This window comes from Mirounga leonina, unplaced genomic scaffold (genome assembly GCF_011800145.1).
Source record: "Mirounga leonina isolate KUSES-001 unplaced genomic scaffold, KU_Mleo_1.0 Mir_94, whole genome shotgun sequence".
Taxonomy (NCBI): Eukaryota; Metazoa; Chordata; class Mammalia; order Carnivora; family Phocidae; genus Mirounga; species Mirounga leonina.
Window position 1 is genome coordinate 41,814,320 of NW_023270855.1, and position 16,316 is coordinate 41,830,635.

Below are 16,316 nucleotides of genomic sequence, written 5' to 3' on the forward strand. Positions count from 1 at the left end.
GGGTGAGCCCTGGCCACCTTCATCTTTGTGGCAACCCCAAACATCCTCTGGCACCTGAGTGGCCCCTGCCCTAAGGCCCCCGGAAGTGGAGTGAGGGCTGAACTTCACCCCCTCTTCCCTTCCTTCTGCAGATAACCCAGGTTGAGCGGGTACTGAGGCCTATGCATGTTTAAGGTCTATCTTAGAAAAAGAATATTCTATTCAAAAATAGAAACAGTTGCATTCACATCAGGAAAGAAACGAGAGATTACCAGTGTTAAAGAGTTGACCCTACAATGCAAAATCCAGACCAATAATGTGTTTGTGGTGATGTCCTGACATGTTTCTGTAATGCATGTTCTTCTGAACCCCCTGGCTGCAGACTCTGACAACCTCTATATAGGATGACGGGTTTGTCATATGGGGGACATACTCTCTATACAGAAAATTGAAAAATAACTCAGTCTTCCTTCTAACATGGTTGATTGACATTTGTGTTTTAATTTTTGATAGTGTGAGGTGTGCTGGCCTCGTCAGAGTGGAACAGACATGGACTGACTGTGGGCACCTGAAGAAAGAGTGAGGTGACTAGAGTAGGGGAGAGTGCTCCAGTCAGAATGACAAGCCTAGTGGAGAGGGTGGGGACGGACCTTGGCCTTGTCTGGGAACTAGAAGATGGTCAGAATTTCCATGGAAAAGGAGCTCTGAGGAGTAAGAAGGAGAAGACTGGGGAGGGAAAGGGGTGGGTACCTCTTAGTGAGGGTGTTGTTGTTGTTAGGAGAGGAAAATTCCTCTCCCAACCTGTTATTGATGATATCCCATCAATGGTCTGGATGGTTTTCAAATTCAGAAAACTGTCAGCTTGCCTTCATATAGAAGCTGTGGAATTTGGAAGAATTTCTCAAAGATGAGAAATCCTGGCTCCACAGATATTTCAAAATTTGTGTTCTTTTCGTGGCCCACAATTTTTCTAGCACTGGGCACTGTGGGGGCAGGTTCTAAATGCAATAGGATCCTGTATTTCTGTCCTGACCAGGAGCTCTGACCTGGCAGGAGGTTCCTGGAGGACTCCTGTACCAGGATAGGAACAATAAGTTAACCACACACAGGAGTGGAGCAAACCGCATTGGGTCCCTCTAAACCCAAACCAAGTGTGTCCCTGAGGTAGACTTGGAGCTGTGCCACCCGGGTCCCCCTGCAGGGAAGCCTGCTACTGCCAGCCACCGAGAAGGCAGTCGGCAGATGGGTCTACCTCAGCTGCAGAAGGGCCTCATCACAGCTGGTTTTTGCCCTTGGCCCAACCTTTTCCTTTCCTCCCTCAGATACCAATCTTGACTCCCTGGGAAACATCCTAATCTCCCTCTTGGAGCCTGCTCTCCAGAGAACCCAACCTGGGAAAATCCCCAACCCACCTTCCTCTTGGCTGAACCCCCAAACTGTTATAACCTCTTCAATGTCCCCTGTAAGCGGAGAGGTAGGGTGGAGGGGTTGACTGGGAAAGGACAGAGGTTCTAACTGAATGCAGTTAGAATATCTCCATTTCGCGAGTGTAAAAAAAAAACTTGGGGCGCCTGGGTAGCTCAGTTGGTTAAGTGTTTGCCTTCAGCTCAGGTCATGATCTCAGGGTCCTGGGATTGAGCCCCACATCAGGCTCCCTGATCAGCAGGGAGTCTGCTTCTCCCTCTCCCTCTGACCCTCCTCCAGCTTGTGCTCTCTCTCTCTTTCTCAAATAAATAAATAAAATCTTAAAAAAAAAAAAAAAAGACTTGCCCTTATGGACACACTACTGGGGGTCTTCCCAAGACCTGGAAGAGAAAGGCATTGAAGCTTAGGATTCATCAGCCTCTCGCTAGGCCCACTTCTACATTCTCCAAGGTTCAGTGAGCACCCACTGCTTGCAGGTTCCATTGTGGATACCAGGATCCATTGAGGTACAGAACAGAAAGGGCTCCCCCTTCACCCACTCACAAATGGGAGGGTGGTGGTGGTGAAACCAACTAGAAAAAAGCAATTACTCTGCAGAGAGGTGTGCTGGCCTCGTCAGAGTGGAGCAGACATGGACTGACTGTGGGCACCTGAAGAAAGAGTGAGGTGACTAGAGTAGGGGAGAGTGCTCCAGTCAGAATGACAAGCCTAGTGGAGAGGGTGGGGATGGACCTTGGCCTTGTCCGGGAACTAGAAGATGGTCAGAATTTCCATGGAAAAGGAGCTCTGAGGAGTAAGAAGGAGCAGACTGGGGAGGGGAAGGGGTGGGTACCTCTTAGTGAGGGTGTTGTGGGCAGAATAATGGCTCCTCAAGATGGCCATGGAATCTGTGGATATGTTACAGTACATGGCAAAAAGAACTTGGTGGACGGAATTAAGGTTAAAGACCTTAAGGAAGAGAGATTATTCTGGATTATTTTGCTGGGCCTAATGTAATCACATGAGCCCTTAAAAGTGATGAAGAGGGCAAATGAGTTGGTCAGATTTAAATTGTGAGAAGTACTTGATCCTCTGTTTCTGGCTTTGAAGATCCCTTCCTTCAGAAGGTCCCTTCCACCATCCAAAAATCCGAGGAATTCAGGTGACCTCTGGAAGCTGGGAATGACCCTCTGGATATAGCCAGCAGGAAAAACAGGAACCTCAGACCTACAACCACTAGGATCTAAATTCTGCCAACAACCCAAACGATCAAGGACACAAATTCTCTCCTAGAACCTCCAGAAAACACGGCCCTGCTGATGCCTTGATCTTAGCTCCATGAGATCCATGTTGGACTTTGAGGCTACAAAACAGTGATATCATAAATTTGTGTTCTGAGTCATTGAGTTCCAAGTAATTTGTAATGACTGTAATAGAAAACTAATAACAATGTTGCTATCAAGAGCAAAGTACTACTGTAACAAATTCTAAAAACGTGGAAATGGCTTTGGAATTGAGCAGTGAGCAAAAGCTGGAAGAATGTCAAAGGGCATGATGGAAAAAGCCCAAACTGCCTTCAACTGTTAGGGGAAATCTTGACTTTAAAAATGCTGCCTGTGGGGACTCAGAAGGAAACGAGGAACATGTTATTGGAGATCAAGAGGAAGTAGGATGCTAAGTAGCTGTAGAGGGCTTAGTGGAATTGTGTCCAGGAGTTGGGTGGAAAGCAGAACTTGTAAGCGATGAACTTAGATATTAAGTAGCAGAGATTTCCAAGTAAAATGTTGAAAACAGAGCCTCAGCTCTTGTTAGTTATGGAAAAATGCAAGAGGAGGGAGGACGATCGAGAGAAAAAGGGTTAAAACAGAACCAGGATATTGATATCGGAAATTCTTGGCCAACTGTCCAAAAAAACACTTTTCCCCAAATTACTGGCATTGATACAATTCTAATCAAACCAGGTTTTTCTTTTAGGTTGACGAAGTACTATTTTCATAAATAGTTTAGAACAGGGTGTGACATCAAAAAAAGATGACAGAGGGTGCCTGGGTGGCTCAGTCGTTAAGCGTCTGCCTTTGGCTCAGGTCATGATCCCGGGGTCCTGGGATCGAGCCCCGCATAGGGCTCCCTGCTCAGCGGGAGGCCTGCTTCTCCCTCTCCCACTCCCCCTGCTGTGTTCCTGCCCTCGCTATCTCTCTCTCTGTCAAATAGATAAATAAAATCTTTAAAAAAAAAAAAAAAGATGACAGAGTAGGACTCTCCAGGAATCCTTCCCGCCGCCAAAATAACTATTGAGCTAGCAGAGACTGTAGCAGGTTTTTGGAACTCTGAAGTCTAGTTGAACACTTGCAGCATCCAAGGGAGAGTTTAATGAAGAATTTAATTCAATGAATTTCCTTGTTTCAACTCCCACAGGCTGAGGCAGCTTCCCAGCTGCAGGGGATTTAAGTAGATCTCACTCCCCAACCCCCATCCCACCTTCCTTTTGGGAGCCGGACATTTAAGGAAATCTTTGTGAGGTCACTGGCTGGCCAAAGTGATAATAGAATAGAAACTTCAGTTACTGCACACAACAAGAAATATACACTTTGTAAAAATAGTATGGAAAGATCATAAACAGATGGCTCCACCTCTCAACAAGCCGAAATCAGGATTCCCTGAAGAGTGAGAGAATTCAATTTCCAGAACTGCCACATGTCATACTCAGAATGTCCAGTTCTCAACAAAATATTATGAAACATGTTAAGAAATGGGAAAGTATGGCCTGTTTGCAGAGGGAAAAAAAAAAAAAAGGAACTTGACAGAAAACATCCCTGAGTAAGCCCAGGCAGTGGAATTATTAATGAAAGGAAACCATGGACAAAGAGCTAAAGGAAATCAGAAAAACAATGTCTGAATAAAATTAGAATATCACTAAAGAGAAAATTTTAAATGGATCCAAGAGTGCTGCAGCTGAAGACTACAATAATGGAAATGGAGTATTAGAAGGGTTCAACGACAGACTGGAGCAGGCAGAAGAAAGGATCAGTGAACTTGAAAGTAATAAAAATGAAATTATCAAGTCTGAGGGTCAGAAAGAAAAATGAAGAAAAAATGTGCAGATCCTGTAGAACACCATCAAGCAGAACAATATATGCATTGTGGGAGTTCTGAACAGAGAAGAGAGAGAGAAAGGGGCAGGAAAAAACATTTGAATAAATAATGGTCAACTCCTCCCCCCAAATCTGATGAAAAACATGAGTACACACATCCAAAAAGGTTGGTTTGGTGGTTTGAAGCTTAGCATAAATGACTCCACTTTGGGCCTCTTGTTTTTAACAATAAATATTGTATGATCCCACTTGTACAAGATATTTAAAATAGGCAAGTTTATAGAGAGAGAAGGTAGAATTGAGATTACCAGGGGCTGGAGGAAGGAGGAGATAGTGAATTATTGCTTAATGGGTACAGTTTCTGTTTCAGATGATGACAAAGTTCTGGAAATAGATAGTGGTGATGGTGGCACAGTATTTTGACTGTTATCAAAGCCACTGAATTGTACACTTAATGATAGTTAAGATACTAAATTTTACATAAATGTTAGCACAATTTAAATCTAAAATTAAAACAAAACAAAACAAAACAAAACATGGGCGCCTGGGTGGCTCAGTCAGTTAAGCGGCCGACTCTTGATTTTGGCTCAGGTCCTGATCTCAGGCTCCTGGGATTGAGCCCTTCATCCAGCTCAGCACTCAGTGGGGAGTCAGGGAGTCTGCTTTAGGATTCTCTCTGTGTCTTTCTGCCCCTTCCCCTGCTCATGCTCTTGCTCTCTCTCTCCCTCTAAAATAAAGAAATCTTTAAAAAAATAAAATTAATTTAAAAAACATGAAAAATGCCCAAAATAATAAACTGGTGAGTATATCAAATAAATACTGAATGAGAAGAGTAAGGTGAGTGTCAGAGCCTTCTCAGGCAGCCCACACAGACCTGGTTACAGGTTTGAGAATCCCTGGGGTGGGTAATAAAGGAGATGTGCATAGAGATGGATAGAGAAAGGAGGTGTGGTCAAGAAATGCTGTTAGAGGGGCACCTGGTTGAGCCAGTCGGTAGAGCCTGTGACTCTTGATCTTGGGGTCATGAGTTCAAGCCCCACGTCGGGCATAGAGGGTACTTAATAAAAAAAAAGAAATGCTGTTAAAAAATTCAATTGCGGGGGGAAAGGATATTTTTACTTCACCTGATTCCATATACCAAGTAATTTCCAAAGATCAGTGAATCATCAAAGACTCTTGCCAAGTCATTGCAATGACTGCTGCTTTTAGTAAACATTTCCTTTTTTGACCAACCTCTTGAAACACATACTTCCCCGGGGCTTCTACAACATCACGCACTTCCTGGTTTTATCATCGTCCTTGCCTTCGCACCCCAAGGTAGCAGTGGGGGTAGGGGAAGGGGATGGGGAAGACTGGATATAGAAATTATTTGGAATAGAATTTACTAAAGGATTGGGTGTGAATTTTGAGAGATGAGTCAAGACTGCCTCCTAGATTTTTAGTCTGAGCAACTGGGTTAATGGAGGTGTCATTTACTGATGAAGGCAATTGTGGGAGGAATAGGTTTGGAAGGGAGAGTGAAGAGTTCAGTGTTAGCCATGTTTAATTGAGATGTTGGCCCTCCAGGGGAGATGGTGAGTAAATGATGGGAATCCAGGAGCCATTGTATGTACAGACAGCACTGAAGCCATGAGATGACAAGAGAGCAAATTTTGATCAGGAAGGGAAGAGGTAGCCAGGACTGAGGCCTGGGCTCTCTATTACGACTGGGAGGTGAAGAAGAACCGGCTGAGGAGCTAAGAAGGAGAGTCCAGGGAGGTGGGACAAGAAGAGCAGAGGGTAGAAATCTGAAGATGGAGGAGGGATGACATGGAGCTCACTGGTTGCTATGACAGGTGTGGATTTGGAGAAGTGACGCGAGGACTGGACTGGGGTGGATTTGGGAGAGAACGAGAGGAGAGGAAGTGCGTGCAGTGAACTCTTTGGGGAAGTGTGGTGGCCCCTGGAGGTGGCTGTGTTGCAGGCAAGAGGGGCCTAAGGAGACGTGACAACTAAGTGTAATGTGGTATCCTGGATGGAATCCTAGAACAGAAAAAAAAAAAAAAGGTAGAAATTAAGGTAATCTGAATAAACTATAGACTTTAGTTAATAATAGTGTACCAATATTGGCTCATTAATCGCAACCAACATACCTTAATAATGTCAGATGTTAATAAAAGGGGAAACTGTATGGGAACTCTACGATCTGCTCAACTCTTCTGTAAATATATAACTTCTTTAAAACTAAAGTTTTAGGGGCACCTGGGTGGCTCAGATGGTTAAGCGTCTGCCTTCGGCTCAGGTCATGATCCCAGGGTCCTGGGATTGAGTCCCGCATTGGGCTCCCTGCTAGGCGGGGAGCCTGCTTCTCTCCCTCTGCCTCTGCCTCTCTCTCTCTCTGACTTTCATGAATAAATTAAAAAAAAAAAATTTTAAACTAAAGTTTTAAAAAAGTGGAAAGATAGACTAATTAGACGATTCTATTTCATTTTTATTTTTCACGTCTAAATCATAATATAATTTTAGACCACAAAATATTAATAAACACACACTTAAGCATCTTCTGTCTGCTTTTTATAAGACTTATATTTTAAGTATGACTGTTTTTGAAAGATCACAAAGATAGAAGTACAATAAATCACATATAAATCATGTAAAAGCAGAGTTCAGAGGTATGCTCTTTCAAAAGTAACATTTGTTTTGTAAAAATTAAAAATTCTGTATTAACACAGAAATGTAAATACGGTAACATCCTCCTTCCCTTCAATCCATTTTCCAGAAGTCACTCGGCTGAAAGTTTCGAGTGAGTTCCTCCGGATTTTTTTTCTATGGGGTCTGTTAGAAAAGCCACATCGTTTTGTTTTATTTGTGTGTGTATGTTTTGTGTTCCAAACATGGAAACCTATTTCACAAACCCCAGACTCGGAGTTTTCCTTGTTCTACAGTGTGCAGTGCGCACGGAAGTCGGGAACCGGGAGCAGCAGCAGGCGTCTCCCACGTTCCTCTCCGAAATGTGACTCAAGGTCGATGACTCTGAATTCGAACTCAGTTTCACAGGGCATATGAGGGCACACGCACAGTGCCAGTGTCAACCACGAACAAACGGAATCCATATTCTCTCCACCCAAATAGTCTTCAAACCGTTCCTTTTTCTCAGCAATATCTTGTTAAATTCCTTCGATGTCAACCGTCTGAACCTACTTCACTCTTTTAAAGAGAAAACCGTGGTCAGCAGCTACCTCGGAGTCCCCGCATCCCACGCCGGTGCCTGAGCCCGGCGCCTCCCATCCCCGGACACGCAACTGCTGCGCCCCTGGCCCGCGCGGCAGCTCCGAGCACGCAGTGGATTCGGGGCGCCCGCGGTTCGTTAAAAACATCGCGCACTTTGCCTTCCATGGATGAGAGGTAAAGATGGACTGGGCCGAGGATGGACCCGCCCTGGCCATGAACAGCTAGGCGGGCTGAAGCACGCAGGTGCCGGTAGACGCGCGGACAGAACCACGGACCAGCCGGGCGTGAATACTCCTGGTCTCCGCCAGGAGGCGGCCGAGCGCCATGTCTGCGGCAGTGCGCCTGCGCCTCGGACGGGCGCGTCCCCTCTACGCTTGCGTGGCGCGACCTAGCGCCGACCGGAGCTACAAGATGGCGGCCTCCGCAGTTTGCCGGGCGGCCGGGACCGGAACGAGAGTGCTGCTGAGCGCCCGCCGCTCGGTGAGGCGACAGCGGACAGTACAAGGCCGTGGAGCGCGGGGCTTCGGCACGCGGACGGGGAGCGGGCTGCTAGCGGCGGAGGGTCGAGATTGGGGAGGTTGTGGGGTCAGGGCCGTGCGAAGGTCACGGCGCTGAGCGGGGATGGGAGTCTCGCGGCTGTCCGGGGGGCGGCGACGGGGATCCCACTGCTGGCCTGGGAGCCGAGGAGAGCTCCCGCAACCCAGCCCTCAGTCTCGGTCGTCCCTTTTCAGCAGCCGGCCCTGCTGAGGTCGCCTCCCTTGCGGAGCACCGCCACCTTCGCCCAAGCTCTCCAGAGCGTGCCAGAGACACAGGTCAGCGTGCTGGACAACGGGCTGCGAGTGGCCTCCGAGCAGTCCTCCCAGCCTACCTGCACGGTGAGCCGGGGCCCCTCTCGGGAGGCCGCCTCCATACTGCGCCTGGCGTCTTTCACCAGGTCAGGGTGTGACCTTGGGCTCGAGTCCTCTGTGGTTTGGGTCGGACTTCTCACTCACCGCTGGATTGACTCTACTACTTTAATCCCGACCCCAGCTAGGCCTGACGTCGTGGGGCATTCCTCACTATAACTCACACATTTAGCACATGATGCCTGACAAGCAGGAGGCCAAGTTCTTTGCAGCGTTTTCTTAAGCAGCCCATATGAGAGAAGTGATCCTTTTTTCATTTTACCATGAGGAAAATGGGTTTCAGAGACGTAAGGTGCCCAAAGTCATAATGTCCTGGCTAGACCGCTTATGCACTTGCATGAGGAATGCATTTGAAGATTCCAAAGAAGCATCATTTTAAAAAACACAAATCCCCAAATTGACTTAAGGAGAGAAATCTTGGCTAGATACTAGGTGAGAAGATTCTCAAGACGTAATCCTCTTTCCCCTAAACTGCAGGGCTAAGTGGTTTTATTGGTAAATTCTTTCAGTTTTCCAGGAACAAACAATGTCCTTTGATACTAAACACAGTAAAAGATCGTGGTAACTTCTGTATGACATGGTACTTATATAAACTGACCCAAAGCCTGTTAACAAAGTTTGGGAGAGAATGCTATATTTCATGGACTCTGGAAATGCTCTAGATTGTAAGGGGCACCACTGTGCTTTAGTGCCAGAGATAGAATGCTGTCGATGATAACCAAAAGCTACCATGGGTTGTAAGATTAATTTTTGTTTCTGAGATGTTAGTTGTGAAACAGTTACTAGTGTAAGAACTTTTGATATATAGTATGTATATCAACATCTCTTGGGTAAGTAGATGTGAAAATTTTAAATCAGCTCTGAGCAAATATTAAAAGACTAGATCTGTGTGATTTGTGTGGGGTGATGTGTTTCATGGCACACCAGGAGGCTGTTGAGGAAATTACGAGATTCTCTCATTGGGTGTCAAGGAGACACTTGGCAGTGTTAAGTATTCGAGTCTGATTAAAAACTTTTTTTTTTAAATAATTGTGAACGAAGGTTCCTTGCTTAATAAGATAAAACGATCAGTGTCTAAACCTTTGCCTCCTTCCTTAATGGTGAAAGACAAAATCACCAGAACAGAGGCAGGGTATAATTTTTAGAAAGGAGAAAATAAGTTGTTGTTTGCAAACGATGTGTTACTTGCCTAGGAAAAACAATCAACTGAAAAGTGAGAACAGAATATAAGAGTTTCATATGGTAATGGAGTTAGATGAGTGTGCACAGTTAGAAACTTCCTTGGGAACCAGTCCATAAATAGAGTGGGAAGGAGAGGTGACACAGTATGTCTTTCAGCCAGTGCCTGTGCCCAGGGCACAGCTGTAGCTCCAAGCATAGGGGTCCTGCTGAGACCGTTCTCCCCCGCCCTGGGACCGTGACCCCCTATCTGGGGCTTCTGTTGAGTCATCCAGGGTAGGGTGTAAGTGGGGGCTGGGGTGGTTTGTGTGTTACCTTTGTCTATGGCTTCTTGTCCAGGTCGGGGTGTGGATTGACGTTGGCAGCCGTTATGAGACTGAGAAGAACAATGGGGCAGGTTACTTTTTGGAGCATCTGGCTTTCAAGGTGAGGCTCCTGAAGTCGTGAATCTCCCCTGGGGTTAGGGCTGCCTCTGTCCCTCCTGAGGATGCAGGTTAGCAAAGTCAAAAGTCAACCTCCTCAATTATGGGCTTCAGCTGGGGGGCACTCTCTGGCTGGCTTTTCTGGAAAGAACCACATGGGCTTAGCCTCTCCTGAGTGAGCACCTATCTGATCACCCCCGCATAAGGCCCCCAGAGCCAGAAAAAAATGCAGGGATCTGCAGGACCCCACTCCTCACCAGAGAGGCCAGTCCTGTGTTATATGTGTGCATTGGCGTGGAAGTGTGAGACACATTGATCGACACGTGCATTTTAACAAATTCATAGACTTGGGCTGGCCTGCCTTGTGAAATGCTCTCCTCTGGCAGAATACCCAGGCATCTCTTGTTTGTAGAAGTAAATACTGAGCTTTCTTGCGGGGGCGGAGCGCCAGCCCGTGTTGGCATGAAGTCGTGAGTTTTTTGAATGACTGAAAAACTGGAGGAGGAGCTATGGAGGGGTGGAGGTGTGGAGCAGGACGGGGTGGGTAGTCCAGCCAGCAGCAGCCGCACAGAGGTGTCCACGAGCACACACACAGTCATGTGACTGGCATGGGGCTAGAGTAGGTCATGGCAGCATCACCTGCACATTGATGTGAGCTAACCTGACCATGACTGACAGCAAGGGGACAGAGAGTGCTGCTATGGCCAGGCTATTCTGGGGCTCTGGATTGCACTGGCCATGCCTTTTCTCTCCTCGCCCCCGGCTGTCTCCGTTCTGTCAGCCTGTGGTACTGTGGCCTGCTCAGCCCTTGGTGAGCGCAGATTGTAGGCCCTCTATCCCCATAGTCTTTGCTGAAGGAGGTGCCTGTGGACCAATAATCCTGCTGGGACTTTGGCCTTTGAAGATGGGGGTCCTGAGCTCCTGTGTGGCTCCTGATTGATCCTATTGATACCTGGTTCAAGGGAACAAAAAATCGGCCTGGCAATGCCTTGGAGAAGGAGGTGGAGAGCATGGGAGCCCATCTCAATGCCTATAGCACTCGGGAGCACACAGCTTACTACATCAAGGCGCTCTCCAAGGACCTGCCAAAAGGTAACGCCTGGAGGAGGGGGCAAGGACAAGGGTATAGGACTTCAGGGGTACAGAGGACAGGCCCCCAGGAGCTTGGCTTGGCTGAAGAATGGGGTTACCGTGACAGCATCCTCTTGTAGTAGGGCAACCAGGCGTGCCAGACCCGGGCAGTTTGTGCCGGTACTGGCCTGCAGTGGCCCACCTCGTGCCCACACCTGCCCTTCTTGCATCCAGCTGTGGAGCTCCTGGCGGACATTGTGCAGAATTGCAGCCTAGAAGACTCCCAGATTGAGAAGGAGCGTGATGTGATCCTCCAGGAGCTGCAGGAGAACGATGCGTGTATGCGGGACGTGGTCTTTGACTACCTGCATGCCACGGCGTTCCAGGGCACACCTCTAGCCCAGGCTGTGGAGGGGCCCAGCGGGAATGTCAGGTGAGGGTTGGCTGGGACCGTGCTGGCCCGCGCTCAAGCCCCGTCCACCCCGATTTGTTTTTAGTTGGCCTGTGCTATTATATGTTCTTAATTTGCACAACTGAAAACGTTTTCTCTGTCACCACATGGTTCCTGGGGATCTTTTTGAATGCCCATGTGGTCTTCACTCGAGTTGCGGGCCTCCTTGTAGGGTATGATTTTATGTGTGTCCTGACAACCTGAGGGAGGGAGCGGTGGGGATCCTATCTGCGTGGCTCTTCGTCCTCTGGTGGGACGAGCTCTGACGCCGCCTCTTGAGAGCCTCACCGCATCAGCTCACAGCCTCCTCGGAGAGGAAGGACTGAGCCTGTCCTGAGTGCAGACGTGAGGTGGGGCCCAGAGGGCTGGGTGGCAGAGATGGGGAAGGGGATTGAGGGGTGTGCTAGGGCTTGCACCCCGGAGAAGCCACGTCTCTCCTTGTCTGTGTCCTTAGCACTGTTTTGTGGGGCCCAGACCACTGTGGTCTGGGAGAGGCGTTGAGCCATTGGCCGTATGTCTTGCAGGAAGCTGTCTCGTGCAGACCTGACCGAGTACCTCAGCAGGCATTACAAGGCCCCTCGCATGGTGCTGGCAGCAGCTGGAGGTGAGTGCTGGGCTCGCCGAAGCTCTGTGGTAATGGCTGGGTGGGTACCAGCCTTGGTTACCGGGGCCCAGGGTTCCTGGTTCTGACAGTGGGGGATCTTCCACTCCTGGGGACCCTGTTCCTGTGCTGTCCTTGAGTAGAGTGGTCTCTCTCTCATGCCCTCTGAGATGGGATGGGATTCCGCCCTGTCGCCACCACTGGTACCCGCCACATAGGGATGCCACTCCCCCTCAGTACAGGCCTTTCTCAGCCCCACCTGTCCCTTAAGAGACCCAGTTGGCGGGCTGGTGGGAGAGACAAGCCCTGAGGTTCGTTCCGTGCAGCCTTGCTAGTGGGCAGGCCAGACACTGAGGTGTGACGATGCACATTTGATGACAGACCAGGAATTGCGTGGTTGGGGGTTAGGGGGTGCTTTTGAAGCACATGCTATCGGGACCAAGACCTAAAGGATGCGGAGGGGCGGGTCAGTGAGGTGGGGAGTGGGGACCCTGAGCAGAGGGACAGGGCAGTGTCGTGGCCCGATGCTTGGCTGCCATGTGGGGGCCAGAGCATAGGCAGAGCGGGGGGGGCTGTGGCAGGTGTCTGCTGGGAGGTGGCAGGAGTGAGGGTTGGACTCAGGATGGTTTTATAGAAATCTGAAGACGTCTGGCCGTGGTGGGGAGTGGACAGGATTGGGGTTAAGGATGCTTCTCCAGCTTGTGGCCTTGGCAGCCGGGTGGGTGAAAAGGACTGCTGGGAAGAGCATGGTTGGTGGCCGTGGGGCCTGTGACCCGGGGTACCAAGGGCAGTTTCAGCGAGTGACATGTGAGACTGTGTTGAGACCAGCAGGGTGTGAGCTCAGGGAAGGAAGGCATAAAGGCTGGGGCGCCTGGCAGGCTGTCTCTCTGGCTGCGCACAGCCACAGCACCGACCGGTCAAGATGCTAGAGCAGCAGAGACCTCCTCTTGTAACGGCGAGGATGTGCAGTCCCGCAGGGCCCTGGGGGACTGAGGTCACAACATTATTTGTGACCGTCCCCCGAATTAGTCACGGCCCTGCAGTAGCACCTGTGTGCCCTCTCGTTAGCCTCCCCCCCAGGGTAGCAGCCAGGATCTGCCTGAGGAGGGGTCAGAGGGAGAAGCAGAGCAGGTGGCCTGGTGCCCAGGGAGCCCCAGGCTTGTCCTTAACGTGGGGGAGAACGCACCCCCTGGGGACCCATCTTTACGCCCCGTATGCTGCTGCTTCCCTGGGGCTGAGGGGACGGACGCTCTTCCACGCTGAGGTGCCTGTCCCCCCGTGAGGCAGGGTCTGTCTGGGGAGGATTCTCCTCGCTCACCCTGTCCTGACGTCGTGCCTTTCTTCCGCCGTCTCCCCCCGAGATAGGACGTGGGGTCCTCCGCCTGTGCGTGGTTCCCCGGACCCTGCGGCCCGGCCGCTGACGGCGCCCCATGTCTTGGCAGGGGTGGAGCACCGGCAGCTGCTCGACCTCGCCCAGAAGCACCTCAGCAGCGTCTCGGAGACGTACACGGATGACACCGTGCCCACCCTGGCTCCGTGCCGCTTCACGGGCAGCGAGGTGGGCCGCCTTGTGGGCCGGGGTGGTGCTCTCAGCCCGGGCCTCCGGAGGGACCCTCGGGAACACGGTTGTCTTCGTGACGCCAGAGATGCCTCGGGGTGCGGAGCGGGCCCTGTGGCTGCTGCCTCCCAGGCACCCGTGTTCACACACGCCTGTGCATGCTTCATCCCCACCTCGTACCGCTCCTGTCGTCTGGATATGCTGGCTCTCTCAGTCTCGCCGTGTCCTTTTTCAGATCCGTCACCGCGACGATGCTCTGCCCTTGGCCCATGTAGCTATTGCGGTAGAGGGGCCTGGCTGGGCCAGCCCGGACAATGTGGCCCTCCAAGTGGCCAATGCCATCATAGGCCACTACGACTGCACTTACGGTGGCGGCACGGTGAGTGCTGGGCTGAGCACGGGACCCTGCCTTCGGGGACCAGGGCGGGCCGGGGCCGTGGGCTCCTGCACCGTGGGGTTCAGGGTGTGGGCCACAGACAGGAGGGTGGATGCTGACGCTCCTTGCCCCCGGCAGCACCTGTCCAGCCCACTGGCTGCCGTCTCCGTGACCAACAAGCTGTGCCAGAGTTTCCAGACCTTCAACATCTGCTATGCAGAGACCGGCTTGCTGGGCGCACACTTCGTCTGCGATCGCATGAACATCGACGACATGATGTTCTTCCTGCAGGGCCAGTGGTGAGTGGCAGCCCAGTACGGCCGGGCTCTGGAGGGCCCCTTGAGCGGGACGGTGACCACCCCATCGCTCAGGATGACCACCCCACCCCCCCGCCCATTTTAGGATGCGCCTATGTACCAGCGCCACGGAGAGTGAGGTGCTCCGGGGCAAAAACCTTCTCAGAAATGCCCTGGTGTCTCATCTGGATGGTGAGTCCTGCAGCTCTGGGGGCGAGCATGGAGCACATCCTGGCAGGGACGGCCCCAAGATAGCCATGTTTCCAGCCCGGATGGGAGAGGAGAACTTTGAAGGCCATGCCATATCCCCACTGCCACCCCCAGGGGCTTGGTGGGTCAGATCTAGGTGGCGGCGGGCCAGGTCGGCAACAGCCCAGTGTTAGGGGAGCAGATGGTGGAGGTGAGGGCTGGGATCCGGGGTCAGACCGCAGCCTCGGTGGCAGCCTGGAGCTGGAGGCTCATGAGCACCTGTGCTCCAGGACTGGACTGGGGGGACCTGTAAGCCTTCCCTGACCCTTGCAGGCACCACTCCTGTGTGCGAGGACATCGGACGCAGCCTCCTGACCTATGGCCGGCGCATCCCTCTGGCTGAGTGGGAAAGCCGGATTGCGGTAACGGGGGCCCCTGGGAGAGGTTCAGGCCTGACAGTGCATGGTACAAACTGCTTCCGCGGGCATCCCTGGTGTCCTCGGCAGCGTCCCCGACAGGGTTGGCATAATTGGAGGGCCGGGCAGAGGCACCGAAAGCCGAGGGCATGGGTGGGGCCTGGGCAGGTCTGCGGCAGGGAGGGCCCCCCTGCCTTTCCCCTTTGGCTGAGGGGGCAGCTCCTCAGTCCGTGTGGAAGATCTTGATGGGCGGGGTGACGTTGACCGGCTGAGGTGGTCCCGGGAACCTGCCTGTCCGTGTGCTCTCTGCTTTCCCTGCAGGACGTGGATGCCAGTGTGGTGCGTGAGGTCTGCTCCAAGTACTTCTATGACCAGTGTCCAGCAGTGGCTGGATTGGGTGAGTGGCCTAGAGAGCCTGTTCTTTGTCTTTCTCGGGCCTCCTCTTGGCCTCCCCTTGGCCTCCCCTGCTGCCTGTGCTCCGCCTCCCCCCCAGCCCACACTGGCAGCCGCAAACTGAGGCCCCCGAGAGGCTCTGCCCAATACCTGGCTGCCGGGGAGTTCTTGCTCAGAAAACCTGTCCCAGCAGCTCCCAGACTCCCTGCCAGGTGCCTCCATGAGCACCGCACACCCGCCAGGTAACGGACACCTCCGTGTGTGGGGTGGGGCTCCAAGAGCCAGAGCACGAAGTGACAGGCTCGGCACCCCTGGGGGAAAGTTCTCTTCCCTTTTTCCACTCAAAGCCTGTCTTGTGCTGCTCTGGGCAGCTCTGAGTCGGGTGCGGCGCAGGGCCAGACGTCCCTCCACAGGCCCGGCACCCCACCCTGACGCCCCACCCTATCCCTGCAGGCCCCATTGAACAGCTCCCAGACTACAACCGGATCCGTAGCGGCATGTTCTGGCTGCGTTTCTAGGCAGGAAGGCTGTACAGGCAAGAGGGCCGGGCCACGGTTCATGGTCCCTCCCCACCACAAACATACCACCTTGGCTCTTCAGACCTGTACGCAGATGACCTTACTTCCAATAAAGCCCTGTGTCGAGAACCATGTTGTCCTTCACTTGGCACTGCCATGGAGTCCCCTGGGCAGTGGATGGGGGAGCAGGGACTTCCCTCCAGTTCTGTTTGCCCCGGATCCTTCCGCCTTCCCACAGGCTGATGTATCCTCAGCC

The 16,316-nt window shown here is 51.7% G+C and overlaps 1 protein-coding gene across 2 annotated transcripts; it reads left to right on the forward strand.

Annotated features, from left to right (window-relative positions):
* Positions 1-8,054: 8,054 nt before the first annotated feature.
* LOC118005048 (cytochrome b-c1 complex subunit 1, mitochondrial) lies at positions 8,055-16,189 on the forward strand. 2 transcript variants are annotated; one of them, XM_034996744.1, is made up of 13 exons: positions 8,055-8,165; positions 8,417-8,560; positions 10,109-10,195; positions 11,154-11,283; positions 11,497-11,695; positions 12,238-12,317; positions 13,757-13,872; positions 14,108-14,251; positions 14,387-14,547; positions 14,651-14,736; positions 15,067-15,155; positions 15,471-15,546; positions 15,996-16,189. In XM_034996744.1, the coding sequence occupies exons 1-13, from the start codon at positions 8,097-8,099 to the stop codon at positions 16,058-16,060; spliced, it is 1,446 nt and encodes a 481-aa protein (XP_034852635.1). In that variant the 5' UTR covers positions 8,055-8,096; the 3' UTR covers positions 16,061-16,189. The 2 variants fall into 2 exon arrangements, with proteins under 2 accessions (XP_034852635.1, XP_034852636.1); XM_034996745.1 differs by having other exon boundaries at positions 8,056-8,165; positions 8,420-8,560.
* Positions 16,190-16,316: the final 127 nt, after the last annotated feature.

Coding starts and splice junctions, on each gene's coding strand:
- LOC118005048 (XM_034996744.1), top strand. CDS start 8,097: ATGGCGGCCTCCGCAGTTTGCCGGGCGGCCGGGACCGGAACGAGAGTG. Junction 8,166..8,416: donor TGCTGAGCGCCCGCCGCTCG/GTGAGGCGACAG, acceptor GTCCCTTTTCAG/CAGCCGGCCCTGCTGAGGTC. Junction 8,561..10,108: donor CCTCCCAGCCTACCTGCACG/GTGAGCCGGGGC, acceptor CTTCTTGTCCAG/GTCGGGGTGTGGATTGACGT.